The sequence below is a fragment of the Procambarus clarkii genome, chromosome 16, assembly GCF_040958095.1.
Source record: "Procambarus clarkii isolate CNS0578487 chromosome 16, FALCON_Pclarkii_2.0, whole genome shotgun sequence".
NCBI classification, from domain to species: domain Eukaryota; kingdom Metazoa; phylum Arthropoda; class Malacostraca; order Decapoda; family Cambaridae; genus Procambarus; species Procambarus clarkii.
The window spans coordinates 23,254,558-23,271,181 of record NC_091165.1 but is presented as its reverse complement, the minus strand read 5'-3'; the positions used below and the strand labels follow the sequence as shown (position 1 = coordinate 23,271,181).

Sequence of the window (16,624 nt, the reverse complement as noted above, 5' to 3'; positions counted from 1 at the left end):
TACCAGCTCATATGGTTTCCGTTGACCTTCCTGTTAAGTACGAAGGTCGTCAACCAGTCCAAACTTGGTCGACAAGCAGGAGGAGGCGGGTTTTTAACTCAAGACGGTCAGCCATCATCTGTCAGCTATTCTAACGTCGTGCAATTATTAAATATATCAAGTTAAGTGAGCAGATGGAAGCTCTGGGTCCCAGATGGCTCTATCTTCATGTATTTTGAGTCTTAACAAATAATAAATCAAGTATACCACCTATATAAATGGTTTATAATATAGCAGATACTAGCGTCAGAGTTTGAAATATTATCAGGCAAGAAAACAGATCTCTCCTTTAAAAGATTATATATATATATATATATATATATATATATATATATATATATATATATATATATATATATATATATATATATATATATATATATATATGAGAGAGACAGACAGACAGAGAGAGACAGACAGACAGAGAGAGACAGACAGACAGAGACAGACAGACAGACAGACAGACAGACAGACAGACAGACAGAGACAGACAGAGAGGCAGAGCATCACCGCAATATAAAGCCAGGTTCAACGGCTCAGCCAAAAATAACTTGAACCAGAAAGGGAGAAAAAAATGTAAATTGTATTTTCGATTTAAAATGCGCGGTTGGCTTAAGCTGCTGCTGCTGCTCCTTGATGTTCCTGTTCCCTGCTGGGTGCTGCTGCACGCCGGCTTTTATTGCTGCTCCTGCTACGTTCCCTGTCGTGTCTACTGCTGTTGCTTCTGTTACTTTTGTTGTTTCTGATGTTACTTCTTATGATGCTTCTTCTACAACTGTTGGTGCTACTGTTACTTGTTCGTTTACAGCTGTTGGTGCTACTGTTACTTGTTCTTCTACAGCTGTTGGTGCTACTGTTACTTGTTCTTCTACAGCTGTTGGTGCTACTGTTACTTGTTCTTCTACAGCTGTTGATGCTACTGTTACTTGTTCTTTTACAGCTGTTGATGCTACTGTTACTTGTTCTTCTACAGCTGTTGATGCTACTATTACTTGTTCTTCTACAGCTGTTGGTGCTACTGTTACTTGTTCTTCTACAGCTGTTGGTGCTACTGTTACTTGTTCTTCAACAGCTGTTGGTGTTACTGTTACTTGTTCCTCTACAGCTGTTGATGCTACTGTTACTTGTTCCTCTACAGCTGTTGATGCTACTGTTACTTGTTCTTCTACAGCTGTTGGTGTTACTGTTACTTGTTCTTCTACAGCTGTTGGTGCTACTGTTACTTGTTCTGTTACAGCTGTTGGTGCTACTGTTACTTGTTCCTCTACAGCTGTTGGTGCTACTGTTACTTTGCTGATGGTGATTGTATTATTATTACTAAAGGTTAATGATTAATTTGTACCATTGTTGTATATTACTACATCCATACATTAGTGTGACCCATACAGTCACTAGTGTGACCCATACAGTCACTAGTGTGACCCATACAGTAACCAGTGTGACCCATACAGTCACTAGTGTGACCCATACAGTCACCAGTGTGACCCATACAGTCACCAGTGTGACCCATACAGTCACCAGTGTGACCCATACAGTCACCAGTGTGACCCAGAGAGCACTGTATAAACATCAGGGGTCCGCGGTTGTTCAACGTCCTCCCAGCGAGCATAAGAAATATTGCCGGAACAACCGTGGACATCTTCAAGAGAAAACTGGACGATTTTCTAAGAGAAGTTCCGGATCAGCCGGGCTGTGGTGGGTACGTGGCCCTGCGGGCCGCTCCAAGCAACAGCCTGGTGGACCAAACTCTCACAAGTCGAGCCTGGCCTCGGGCCGGGCTTGGGGAGTAGAAGAACTCCCAGAACCCCATCAACCAGGTATCAACCAGGTATCAACCATACAGTAACCAGTGTGACCCATACAGTAACCAGTGTGACCCATACAGTAACCAGTGTGACCCATACAGTAACCAGTGTGACCCATACAGTAACCAGTGTGACCCATACAGTCACCAGTGTGACCCATACAGTAACCAGTGTGACCCATACAGTAACTAGTGTGACCCATACAGTAACCAGTGTGACCAATACAGTAACCAGTGTGACCTATACAGTAACCAGTGTGACCCATACAGTAACCAGTGTGACCCATACAGTAACCAGTGTGACCCATACAGTAACCAGTGTGACCCATACAGTAACCAGTGTGACCCATACAGTAACCAGTGTGACCCATACAGTAACCAGTGTGACCCATACAGTCACTAGTGTGACCCATACAGTAACCAGTGTGACCCATACAGTAACCAGTGTGACCCATACAGTCACCAGTGTGACCCATACAGTAACCAGTGTGACCCATACAGTAACCAGTGTGACCCATACAGTAACCAGTGTGACCCATACAGTAACCAGTGTGACCTATACAGTCACCAGTGTGACCCATACAGTAACCAGTGTGACCCATACAGTAACCAGTGTGACCCATACAGTAACCAGTGTGACCCATACAGTAACCAGTGTGACCCATACAGTAACCAGTGTGACCCATACAGTAACCAGTGTGACCCATACAGTAACCAGTGTGACCTATACAGTAACCAGTGTGACCCATACAGTCACTAGTGTGACCCATACAGTAACCAGTGTGACCCATACAGTAACCAGTGTGACCCATACAGTAACTAGTGTGACCATACAGTAACCAGTGTGACCCATACAGTAACCAGTGTGACCCATACAGTAACCAGTGTGACCCATACAGTAACCAGTGTGACCCATACAGTCACTAGTGTGACCCATACAGTAACCAGTGTGACCCATACAGTAACCAGTGTGACCCATACAGTCACCAGTGTGACCCATACAGTCACCAGTGTGACCCATACAGTCACCAGTGTGACCCATACAGTAACCAGTGTGACCCATACAGTAACCAGTGTGACCCATACAGTCACCAGTGTGACCCATACAGTCACCAGTGTGACCCATACAGTAACCAGTGTGACCCATACAGTAACCAGTGTGACCCATACAGTAACCAGTGTGACCCATACAGTAACCAGTGTGACCCATACAGTCACCAGTGTGACCCATACAGTCACCAGTGTGACCCATACAGTAACCAGTGTGACCCATACAGTCACCAGTGTGACCCATACAGTAACCAGTGTGACCCATACAGTAACCAGTGTGACCCATACAGTAACCAGTGTGACCCATACAGTAACCAGTGTGACCCATACAGTAACCAGTGTGACCCATACAGTAACCACTGTGACCCATACAGTAACCAGTGTGACCCATACAGTCACCAGTGTGACCCATACAGTAACCAGTGTGACCCATACAGTAACCAGTGTGACCCATACAGTAACCAGTGTGACCCATACAGTAACCAGTGTGACCCATACAGTAACCAGTGTGACCCATACAGTAACCAGTGTGACCCATACAGTCACCAGTGTGACCCATACAGTAACCAGTGTGACCCATACAGTAACCAGTGTGACCCATACAGTCACTAGTGTGACCCATATAACAGGAAGCAAAATGACATCGCCAATGACCTCAACACATTTTACCTGTGACCAAAATTTTACCTGTAACCCGAAACTGTATTTGTTTTTTTCTTGTTTCTTTGTAGCTAGTAAGGAAAATCAATATCGGTTATGGAAGAACCTCTAGGGTTGGGGGGGTGGGGGGCCCTCAACCGGTTAACGATTCCGAGCGGTGTAAACATTGAGGTATAGAGGGGTGGGGGGCCCTCAACCGGTTAACGATTCCGAGCGGTGTAAACATTGAGGTATAGAGGGGTGGGGGGCCCTCAACCGGTTAACGATTCCGAGCGGTGTAAACATTGAGGTATAGAGGGGTGGGGGGCCCTCAACCGGTTAACGATTCCGAGCGGTGTAAACATTGAGGTATAGAGGGGTGGGGGGCCCTCAACCGGTTAACGATTCCGAGCGGTGTAAACATTGAGGTATAGAGGGGTGGGGGGCCCTCAACCGGTTAACGATTCCGAGCGGTGTAAACATTGAGGTATAGAGGGGTGGGGGGCCCTCAACCGGTTAACGATTCCGAGCGGTGTAAACATTGAGGTATAGAGGGGTGGGGGGCCCTCAACCGGTTAACGATTCCGAGCGGTGTAAACATTGAGGTATAGAGGGGTGGGGGGCCCTCAACCGGTTAACGATTCCGAGCGGTGTAAACATTGAGGTATAGAGGGGTGGGGGGCCCTCAACCGGTTAACGATTCCGAGCGGTGTAAACATTGAGGTATAGAGGGGTGGGGGGCCCTCAACCGGTTAACGATTCCGAGCGGTGTAAACATTGAGGTATAGAGGGGTGGGGGGCCCTCAACCGGTTAACGATTCCGAGCGGTGTAAACATTGAGGTATAGAGGGGTGGGGGGTAGGGGTGTATTTGATGTTTTTGCACTTGTTTAGCGACAGAATGGTGCCTTCACCTAGGTGGGCTTGGCGGGGTTGAGCTTCAGTTGCTAAGCTCCGCCTTTGATGGTCAGGAGGTCTGTGTAAAGGCTTTCTTCTTCTCTGTTTTTATTTTTCGTATTTAAATTTAAAATCGTGTGTTGAATTGGCTTGTTAAACTTCCTAGTGTGTGTGTGTGTGTGTGTGTGTGTGTGTGTGTGTGTGGGTGTGTGTGTGTGTGTGTGTGTGTATGTGTGTGTGTGTGTGTGTGTGTGTGTGTGTGTGTGTGTGTGTGTGTGTGTGTGTGTGTATGTGTGTGTATGTGTGTGTGTGTGTATGTGTGTGTATGTGTGTGTGTATGTGTGTGTGTATGTGTGTGTGTATGTGTGTGTGTGTGTGTGTGTGTGTGTGTGTATGTGTGTGTATGTGTGTGTGTGTGTGTGTGTGTGTGTGTGTGTGTGTGTGTGTGTGTGTATGTGTGATTCCCGACTCCTTTGCATCTTATTATAATTAGTACGGAGTGTAACGAGTTTGTTTCAACTGGCTTTGTACGGTGAACGACCAATATCCCAGCAGTGATGATGAACGACCAATATCCCAGTTATGTCGATAAGAACCGGGTGTTAGGAGCCAGGTGTCGGGAACCAGATGTCGGGAGCCAGGTGTCGGGAGCCGGGTGTCGGGAGCCGGGTGTCGGGAGCCAGGTGTCGGGAGCCGGGTGTCGGGAGCCGGGTGCCGGGAGCCAGGTGTCGGGAGCCGGATTCAGTCCCTGACCTTTAATCCTTCGTCCTCAAGATCAATGTTTCCACCACCATCATCACTACCACCAGCACCGCCACCACCACCAGCACCGCCACCACCACAACCATCGCCACCACTACCACCTCCTCTACCACCAACTAGCAACTATATCCGGCCGCCCCATACACACACACCGTGAGTGAAGCATGAAGATACCCCCCCCCCAAGACCGTGTGGGTGAGTGTAGGAGGGAACAAGTGGAGTGACAGAGGGGTGTGAAGCAGTGGAGGCGGACTCCACACACATGGCTTAATATGTGGATGTCCTGTGACACAAAGGGCGCGGGGAGCTTCTACACCTGGCGCTCGAGGATCAGCCCTTGAGTATCTCTCTCTGTCTCTCTCTCTCTCCCATCAACAGGGGCCCACGCCCCCCTCCAGGGGCCGCCGCCCCCCACGGCAATAGGGATCAACACACACACATCTGGTGGGCATCATGCGTGACGGAAGGATCAGCCCTTGAGTATCTCTCTCTGTCTCTCTCTCTCCCATCAACAGGGGCCCACGCCCCCCTCCAGGGGCCGCCGCCCCCCACGGCAATAGGGAACAACACACACACATCTGGTGGGCATCATGCGTGACGGAAGGTAATAACAATAACAATAAAGGCCCGCTGGCAAAACATGCCCGTCCTCCCACCGGAAAGTCTCAGCTCCCACTTGTTATAATTTTCCACATCAAATACAAATAAGCCGCTTACCTCTGGAGGCAGGGCGCTGAGGAAATGTTTGTAAGAGCTGTGACATTCCCTGTACGACCCGTGCAGGGTCGTTGCTCAAGATCACACGCACACGCACGCCATTTTACACACGCAAAATTGTTGAGAGGCGGGACCAAAGAGCCAAAGCTCAATCCCCGCAAGCATAACTAGATGATTACGCACGTAATTTTACACACGTACGCACTCACACACACGTGTGGTGAGTACGAGTACGCACTCACCAATAGGTGAGTACGTGTGTCGATCAATGATCTAAGAACTTTAATGAGTCACTTGTGACGGGAGAGTTGCCCAGCTGCTAGAAGAAGGCAAATGTAGTTTAAATTTTCAAGAATGATAGGGAGGAGGCACTTAACTACAGACCCGTATCACTGACAAGCATCCCCTGTAAAGTACTTGAAAGAATAATCAGGCTAAGACTTGTTGCACACCTGGAGAACATTACGTTTGTAGACACACCAACATGGGTTCAGAGAAGGGAAGTCATGCCTAACAAACTTTCTGGAATTCTATGATAAAGTAACAAGAATAAGGCAGGACAGGGAAGCATGGGCAAACTGCATATTTCTAGACTGCCAAAAAGCCTTTGATACAGTACCGCTCAGGAGACTGCTATTCAAACTTGAGAGGCAGGCGGGAGTAAGCAGAAAGGTCCTAGCTTGGGTAAGGAACTACCTAACAGGAAGGAGCCAGAGTAACGGTAAGGGGCGAGAAGTCGAACAGGCGAACATTAACGAGTGGAGTACCTCAAGGATCGGTGCTGGGACCAGTACTATTTCTAATATACGTAAATGACTTCTCTACAGGAGTAGAATCCTATATGTCGATGTTCGCGGATGACGCAAAATTAATGAGAAGAGTTATGACAGATGAGGATTGTAAGATCCTCCAAGAGGAACAGGTTGCAGAGATGGTCAGAGAAATGGCTACTGGAGTTCAACACGAGCAAATGTAAAGTTATGGAAATAGGATCAGATGATAGGAGACCAAAGGGACAGTACACAATGAAGGGGAACTGCCTACCTGTGACGACGGGAGAAAGAGACCTGGGCGTGGACGTAACACCTAATCTAACTCCTGAGGCACATATAAATAGGATAACGACAGCAGCGTACTCTACACTGGCAAAAGTTAGAACATCATTCAGACACCCAAGTGAGGATGCCTCTAGGGCGCTTTACACTGCCTACGTGAGACCAGTCTTAGAGTATGCCGCCCCATCATGGAGTCCCCACCTGAAGAAACACATAAGGAAACTGGAAAAGGTTCAGACGTGTGCGACGAGGCTCGTCCCAGAGTTACGAAGAATGGGGTATGAAGAGCGCCTGAAGGAACTGAGCCTTACAACACTAGAAAAGAGAAGGGAGAGGGGGGGATATGATAGGAATGTATAAAATACTCAGGGGGATTGACAGAGAGGACATAGACGAAATGTTCACACGGAATAGTAACAGAACGAGGGGACATGGGTGGAAGCTGGAAACTCAGATGAGTCACAGAGATGTTAGAAAGTATTCTTTTAGCGTGAGAGTAGTGGGAAAATGGAATGCACTTAAGGAGCAGGTTGTGGAATCAAACTCTATTCATAATTTTAAAGCTAGATATGATTAGGAAATAGGACCATAGTCATTGCTGTAAGCAACCGATGGCTCGAAAAGCGGGATCCAAGAGTCAATGCTCGATCCTGCAGGCACACATAGGTGAGTAAACACACTCACACACACACACACACACACACACACACACACACACACACACACACACACACACACACACACACACACACACACACACACACATACACACACACACATACACACACACACACACACACACACATTAGGAAGTGATGTGGTGGAGGCTGACTCCATACACAGTTTCAAGTGTAGATATGACAGAGCCCGATAGGCTCAGGAATCTGTACACCTGTTGATTGACGGTTGAGAGGCGGGACCAAAGAGCCAGAGCTCAACCCCCGCAAACACAACTAGGTGAGTACAACTAGGTGAGTACACACACACACACACACACACACATACACACACACACACACACACACACATACACACACACACACACACACACACACACACACACACACACACACACACACACACACACACACACACTGGTCAGAGGAATGGCTACTGGAATTCAACACGAGCAAATGTAAAGTTATGGAAATGGGACTAGGAGATAGGAGACCAAAGGGACAGTACACAATGAAGGGGAACAGCCTACCTGTAACGATGCGTGAAAGAGACCTGGGGGTGGACGTAACACCTAATCTATCTCCTGAGGCACATATAAATAGGATAACGACAGCAGCGTACTCTACACTGGCAAAAGTTAGAACGTCATTCAGAAACCTAAGTAAGGAGGCATTTAGGGCGCTTTACACTGCCTACGTAAGGCCAGTCTTAGAGTATGCCGCCTCATCATGGAGTCCCCATCTGAAGAAGCATATAATGAAACTGGAAAAGGTTCAGAGGTTTGCAACGAGACTCGTCCCAGAGCTACGAGGGATGGGGTATGAGGAGCGCCTGAGGGAACTGTGCCTTACGACACTAGAAAGAAGAAGGGAGAGGGGGGACATGATAGGAACGTATAAGATATTCAGAGGGATTGACAGGGTGGACATAGACGAAATGTTCACACGGAATAGTAACAGAACGAGGGGACATGGATGGAAGCTTGAAACTCAGATGAGTCACAGAGATGTTAGGAAGTTTTCTTTTAGCGTGAGAGTAGTGGGAAAATGGAATGCACTTCAGGAACAGGTTGTGGAAGCAAATACTATTCATAATTTTAAAACCAGGTATGATAGGGAAATGGGACAGGAGTCATTGCTGTAAACAACCGATGCTCGAAAGGCGGGATCCAAGAGTCAGTGCTCGATCCTGCAGACACAACTAGGTGAGTACAACTAGGTGAGTACACACACACACACACACACACACACACACACACACACACACACACACACACACACACACACACACACACACACACACACACACACATACACCCACACACACACACACACACACACACACACACACACACACACACACACACACACACACACACACACACACACACACACATACACCCACACACACACACACACACACACCCACACCCACACACACACACACACACAGACACACACACACACACACACACACACACACACACACACACACACACACCCACACCCACACACACACACACACACACACACACACACACACACCCACACACACACACACACACACACACACACACACACACACACACACCCACACACACACACACACACACACAGTAAGGACAAAGGAAAGACACAGAGGAAGAGGTGAGGAAACAATTAGAGGAGCTGGAGGTGATAAAAGCCACAGTCCCGGACAAGTTCCCGTCATGGGTATTAAGAAAAGCAGCTGCAACACTGTGCTCACCTAGTTGTGCTTGCGGGGGGTTGAGCTCCGGCTCTTTGGTCCCGCCTCTCGACTGTCAATCAACTGGTGTACAGGTTCCTGAGCCTATTCATCAATTATCATATCTGCACTTGTAACTGTGTACGCAGTCACGAATTCGTATTTTCTTAGCTTTTAGATAGTAGTATACTGACTAGTAAGGAATTCTTTTAAAATAAATGATAGTAAAAAAACAAATATTCCAAGGCCTAGTATAGCACACATATGTACTATATTAGGCCTCAGATATCGTGTATTAGGCCTAGGGAGGTTAGGTTTGGTTAGGTTAGTTTGTCAAAGCAACACAAGTCAAAAATAGTTTTCCGGTTTGTCCAACTGAATAGCTCAGATTTCTACTTTCTAATTTTGTTATACGTCGGTATATATACTACGGTCCTCATCGTTACTATACGTACCACGAACACAGGAGGCTCGCTGCCTTCACCACATCACTTCCTATTCTCTGTAACTAATGTGATAAATTTGTAACTCATTTGTAAATGTGTTGTTAATGTGAAATATTGATTGCAAATCGACCTGCATGCAGAGGTATTTTTATCAAAAATGAAATAATGGTGTGAATAGAGCTGTAGTGAGATTAGTGTTAGACTTGTCAATTGGCATGCACATTTTTCCACTTTTTTCTGTGTCGCTGGAAATGGTTATGGAGTAAATAAGGGTTTGAATAGTAATATTGTATGCTACCATATTGGTGGTTAGGTGTTGGGAGGCGGTGCTAGAACCGGTTCTCCACGCACTCTTGAGAGGCAAGCAGAGGTGCCAGTTGTTGCAGCACTTTTGAGGCAAACTTTCCTCTGGATCCCATGCTCTGATACATCTTGAGTCAAGTTGACGTGTTTGTGTTTTGTTACGGTGTTAGATTTGAACGGTATGTGAGTGTTGTAACAGGAGCTAGTGGAAATGGCGGGGTTATGTTGAGGAGTAATGCCTGTCGAGGCCAACGGTCAAGACGGGACCGGTCACATGTGGCAACAGCTTGAGCTCTTGCCACATGTCTTGACCGTCTGAGCTGAGTGTCCACATAATAATGTGTACCTCCCTTACGGCACTTTGTAACGTGGCGTTATTTGTTGCTACTACTGCTCTCTCTCTCTCTCAAAGATTAAATGTTTCAATGTAAACGTGTTACCGAGATGACGATCATCGGATGTAATAAGTCAAATTAAGATTTCATAACTGAGTTAATATAATGAGGTGGATGGAGTGGACGCCGCCAGGCAGCCAGCCAGCCGGGTGTATACGGCAGTATTGGAGGTGTGTTATAGGAGGTGGCTGGTGGTGGGACACGCCCGGTATTACTTGAGTCTCCTGCCTCTCGGGTTTTTCTTGTATATATCCAGCCAGGTTTCTTATTATTTATAAGGCATCAGTTGACTTGTGAAGTAGTATTTAGGTGTAGGAATACTTAAGAGTGACTTGGAGAGGTTACTTATAGCCACATGTTTAGTGACACGCCACCAGTAATTACCACAACCTGAGGTAAATGTGTGTGTGTGTGTGTGTGTGTGTGTGTGTGTGTGTGTGTGTGTGTGTGTGTGTGTGTATGTGTGTGTGTGTGTGTGGTGAATATATGGTTTGTGTCCTACACCCTACTCTCTTGTTGACTGGAACGGCATATTACTAACACGGTGTTGTAGAGTTAATATAAATTTGCAAGTGTAGTTTTGTATTATTTTGTCTTGTAATTAAATGTTCTAGTTAACATCTTGTTCTTAATATCATCGTGTCCCTAGAAAAACTTTTAAACACAAGCCATAATTAATTAACTTTAAATTGATTCAGCATCAGACTAAGTCGCAGTGCCCCTCTGATGGCCAGGCCTTCAGAGGGAAACACGAGAGTTGCAAATAGAACGCTACAATAACTCCAATCTTTCTATACGAGTACACGGTGAGAGGCAGAAGGACAACCTGCCTCCACAACCACTGTCCTCGGTGCATGGGGGACTAACATGTGCTGGAAGAGGTTGTCGCGAGAACACTATATGCTTGATGCATCGTTAAGCTGGGACAACCTGAGACCAACTTTAAAAAAATATATGGCTTACTTACATTAGTAAGATGCAGGAGTCAGGGTGCTGGATCCCTGAGGACCGATCATGGGTCCTGGAGGTGCTCAGTACTTGGTGAGAGGGACTCCTACACTATCTCACTCCAGGCACAGACCATATGTGTGTGTGTGTGTGTGCTCAGTCCACCTCGCAGATGCCGTGTGTGTGTGTTCCCTTGTTTTGTTGATTTGTTGACAGTGGAGCCTTCCGTTAGACGATGTGTAGGTCCCGTCCTAGTGGTGGAGAAGCCCTTCGTGAGCGGAAGGGGGTTTGCGTAGAGGCGGCGTTTCTGGCCCGTTGGTTCGGATAGACGGCAGAACTGTTAGAGTTGCGTCCATGAAGGTGTCCGGTGCCATGAAGAGCGGGACGCTGTCCTCCAGACCTACACGGAGAGCGGGGGTCTCATAAGGGAGGGTGACCGGGGTTAGTAAGAGGAGTAACGTTCGGGAAATGGTCCAGGAGATCTGTAGGTTAAATACTCGGAAGGATTTTCAGTTAAAGCCACTGGCGTTCGTAAAGAAGTACTGTTAGTGCAGTGAGTGGCGTTCGTAGAGCAGTTCGTCTAGAGTACAACGAATCCTCATTATGTGAGCCTTTTTTTTTACAAGCACAGTTCACACAATATCGTTTTGATTTCACTATACACAATGTATTTATTGCGCTTTTACTTCCTTGAGCGACACTAGGGAGAGTGAGAGCGACACAGTGGAGTGACTCGAGGACTCTCCATCCAGCCCTCTGCCCAGCTCTCTTGCTCTTGTTTACCTTCCTGTGTCGCCTGGTGTCACACCACTACATGTTGGGCTGAAAATATAAGTATCGATGCAACGCTTACACAATAATACCTTGAAATAGCCTATTAATGCATAATCGGTATGTTGCCTAGCAGGGAGTTGTTGCAGGACCCTGCAACATTGCTTAGTAACTATTAGTGGGATATTAAGCCCTCCAACTTTAAGTATACTTAGTGATTAGTACCGAGGTAGGTACGAATTGCTTTATTTACTACCCCGGCTGCAATTAATTCCCTGTAGGTAACACCTCGATGGCTGATAACCCAACAATACTTCCCCGCCTCGCACAAGTCCGTTCATTCAACTTTCCACTCCGTACAAAATCAGACCTGCTAGTCTCACCAGAACCGGACGAACCCAACCAACCCACCAACCGGCCGTTACTTTTCGTATAGGAGGATGCACTTACAACGTTGATCACTAGTACGTAAAAAAACGCGACCTATTGCTTTAGAGAGACTCAAAATGGGATAATTAGGATTGTCGGGGACGGGATATCTCGAAGATTATCTATGACCCCCGTAGGCTGTAGTTACCGACCTTCCACTACGGGCTCACCATAGCCGGAGCTACCTGGAACAAAAAGTTCCAAATCTTAAAATAACAACATACCGACCTTCCCAGGATACTCACCCACAACAGTGGCCTAACTCCCGGGTGTCTATTTTACTGTTAGGTGAAGTGAAGCATCAGGTGAAAGGAAATTGGGCCCAATCGTTTCTGTCCTGAACGGAAATATGGAATTTCCATCATCGTGGGAAGAGTCTTACGGCCGCTATGTCGCTTACGGGTAGTGTGCTAATTCTCTTACGTCACTTATTAAGGCTGCCACTCCCACGGCTGCCACCCACACGGCTGCCACCCCCACGGCTGCCGCCCCCACGGCTGCCACCCCCCACGGCTGCCACCCCCACGGCTGCCGCCCCCACGGCTGCCACCCCCCACGGCTGCCACCCCCACGGCTGCCACTCCCACGGCTGCCACCCACACGGCTGCCACCCCCACGGCTGCCACCCACACGGCTGCCACTCCCACGGCTGCCACCCCCACGGCTGCCACCCACACGGCTGCCACTCCCACGGCTGCCACCCACACGGCTGCCACTCCCACGGCTGCCACCCCCACGGCTGCCACTCCCACGGCTGCCACCCCCCCCACGGCTGCCACTCCCACGGCTGCCACTCCCACGGCTGCCACTCCCACGGCTGCCACCCCCCACGGCTGCCACCCCCCACGGCTGCCGCCCCCCACGGCTGCCACCCCCCACGGTTGCCACCCCCATGGTTGCCACCCCCACGGCTGCCACCCCACTACGGCTGCCACCCCCCACGGTTGCCACCCCCACGGCTGCCACCCCACTACGGCTGCCACCCCCCACGGCTGCCACCCCCACGGCTGCCGCCCCCACGGCTGCCACCCCCACGGCTGCCACCCCCACGGCTGCCACCCCCAAGGCTGTCGCCACCACGGCTGCCACCCCCCACGGCTACCGCCCCCACGGCTGCCACCCCCCACGGCTGCCACCCCTCACGGTTGCCGCCCCCTCGGTTGCCACCCCCCACGGCTGCCGCCCCTACGGCTGCCGCCCCCCACGGCTGCCACCCCCCACGGCTGCCACCCCCCACGGCTGCCGCCCCTACGGCTGCTACCCCCAAGGCTGCCGCCCCCACGGCTGCCACCCCCCACGGCTGCCACCCCCCACGGCTGCCACCCCCCCACGGCTGCCACCCCCACGGCTGCCGCCCCCACGGCCGCCACCCCCCACGGCTGCCGCCCTCCTCCCACGGCTGCCCCCCCCCCCACGGCTGCCGCCCCCCCCCACGGCTGCCACCCTCCACGGCTGCCGCCCCCACGACTGCCGCCCCCACGGCTGTCGCCCACCACGGCTGCCGCCCCCACGGCTGCCGCCCCCACGGCTGCCACCCCCACGGCTGCCACCCCCACGGCTGCCACCTCCACGGCTGCCACCCTCCACGGCTGCCGCCCCCCACGGCTGCCGCCCCCCACGGCTGCCACCCCCCACGGCTGCCACCCCCCACGGCTGCCACCCCCCACGACTGCCGCCTCCACGGCTGCCACCCCCACGACTGCCGCCCCCACGGCTGCCGCCCCCACGGCTGCCACCCCCACGGCCGCCGCCCCCACGACTGCCGCCCCCACGGCTGCCGCCCCCACGGCTGCCACCCCCACGGCTGCCACCCCCACGGCCGCCGCCCACCACAGCTGCCACCCCCACGGCTGCCACCCCCACGGCCGCCGCCAACCACAGCTGCCACCCCCACGGTTGCCACCCCCACGGCCGCCGCCCACCACAGCTGCCACCCCCACGGCTGCCACCCCCACGGCTGCCGCCCCCACGGCCGCCACCCCCCACGGCTGCCGCCCTCCTCCCACGGCTGCCCCCCCCCACGGCTGCCGCCCCCCCCCACGGCTGCCACCCTCCACGGCTGCCGCCCCCACGGCTGTCGCCCACCACGGCTGCCGCCCCCACGGCTGCCACCCCCATCGGCTGCCACCCCCACGGCTGCCACCTCCACGGCTGCCACCCTCCACGGCTGCCGCCCCCCACGGCTGCCGCCCCCCACGGCTGCCACCCCCACGGCTGCCGCCCCCACGGCCGCCGCCCACCACAGCTGCCACCCCCACGGCTGCCACCCCCACGGCTGCCGCCCCCACGGCTGCCGCCCCCACGGCTGCCGCCCACCACAGCTACCACCCCCACGGTTGCCACCCCTACGGCTGCCACCCCCCACGGCTGCCACCCCCACGGCCGCCCCCCCCCCACGGCTGCCACCCTCCACGGCTGCCGCCCCCACGCCTGCCACCCCCACGCCTGCCACCCCCACGGCTGCCATCCCCACGGCTGCCACCCCCACGGCTGCCATCCCCACGGCTGCCACCCCCCACGGCTGCCACCCCTACGGCTGCCACCCCCCACGGCTGCCACCCCCACGGCTGCCACCTTTCCACGGCTGCCACCCCTCCACGGCTGCCACCCCCACGGCTGCCGCCCCCACAGCTGCCACTCCCCACCCGCCAACGGATCAAGGTCTATTTAATGCCGTGATGAAGGAATATCGAGTGACATGATCAAGACATATTTAATACCGAGATCAAAGTCTAGTTAGTGCCGGGATCAGGGTCTATTGAAGTTCGAAATCACGGCGGTACACCTCTAGAGGCACGAGATACAGCAAGTATACATCTCTTAGTGTATGAAATACAGCAAGGGATACATCTCCCTGTGTGAGAGCGACATCTACGTACACCCAATACACCCAGGAATACACCTGTCAGTGTATGAGGTACACCAACGAATACACCTCTCCCAGTGAATGGTATACACCAACGAATACACCTCTCCCAGTGAATGGTATACACCAACGAATACACCTCTCCCAGTGAATGGTATACACCAAAGAATACACCTCTCTCAGTGAATGGTATACACCAAGGAATACACCTCTCTCAGTGAATGGTATACACCAAGGAATACACCTCTCTCAGTGAATGGTATACACCAAAGAATACACCTCTCCCAGTGAATGGTATACACCAAAGAATACACCTCTCTCAGTGAATGGTATACACCAAAGAATACACCTCTAAGTGAATGAGAAACACTAAGATATATATACAACCCGGGGCTGTATTCTATCCTACATTTCAAGACACACACTGTATCCTATTCACTAATTGCTGCAAAATGGTGTGAATACAGCGGGTGTGGCGACCCATATGTTAGCCCTCTGTGTCTCCCATTATACACCTCGGGTTAATACACCAGGCAATTGAGGCCCCTAGAAACAATTATACAATTATTTTACATGCACCGCGCCTCAAATGAACAATCATTTGGATTCGATGCTCATCAGGAGGAAAATTATAACACACATGAAAGAGCGTCGCTTCAAAACGAACTTAAGATGAGTTATAAAAATGAACATCAATTTAGACATTAAGAGGGAAATAATATTCATTGCTATAGGCCTATGCCCTTCAATATGGTGGCGGGGGTTTGTTAGCCGGGGTTAGGGGTTAGTTTTGAAGGCGTGGAGCGGTAGGCTAGTCACCTATCCTCGCTCCTGCTGGATAGGTGATTTGGTTCTTAACACCCACGTCCGTAAAATCACAATTTCCATTTTTTTTGTTCTGATATTCAAGTCAGGGGGTGTCACTGCGCACACTGGGGTCCACCGGGGGTACGGCAAGGGGTCATTAGCGGGGGTTTGGGGCCTGGGGAAGGGGTGCAACGAAGGGGGGGTGGGTGGGAAAGGAATTTATCTCGAGATGAGAGATGCGAGTCGTAGGAGGAGCGGCACCGACCACTTTGCGCCACGGCCACAGCTTCACTG

The 16,624-nt window shown here is 51.1% G+C and overlaps 3 protein-coding genes across 5 annotated transcripts in view; 1 reads left to right on the top strand and 2 right to left on the bottom strand.

The window, feature by feature from the left end:
- LOC123760061 (uncharacterized) overlaps positions 1-16,624 on the bottom strand; it is a 70,818-nt gene extending 54,194 nt beyond the window's left edge. For 2 of the 3 annotated variants that reach the window (XM_069325302.1, XM_069325301.1), the window contains exons 1-2: positions 16,596-16,624; positions 11,477-12,279 (exon numbers count right to left, since the gene is read on the bottom strand). In XM_069325302.1, the coding sequence (XP_069181403.1) occupies positions 11,477-11,478 (2 nt within the window). In that variant the 5' untranslated portion in view covers positions 11,479-12,279; positions 16,596-16,624. Of the gene's footprint in view, positions 1-11,476; positions 12,280-16,595 lie in introns of those variants that run through there. The other variant, XM_069325303.1, reaches the window with a different exon arrangement.
- Positions 615-10,242, bottom strand: LOC123748473 (protein PBMUCL2-like). The gene is made up of 2 exons (XM_069325710.1): positions 10,163-10,242; positions 615-1,356 (listed from the first exon to the last, which is right to left on the bottom strand). Exons 1-2 carry the CDS (start codon positions 10,240-10,242, stop codon positions 795-797), a joined length of 642 nt encoding a protein of 213 aa, XP_069181811.1. The 3' UTR covers positions 615-794.
- Positions 13,550-15,328, top strand: LOC138365292 (basic proline-rich protein-like). The gene has a single exon (XM_069325575.1). It carries the CDS (start codon positions 13,550-13,552, stop codon positions 15,326-15,328), a length of 1,779 nt encoding a protein of 592 aa, XP_069181676.1.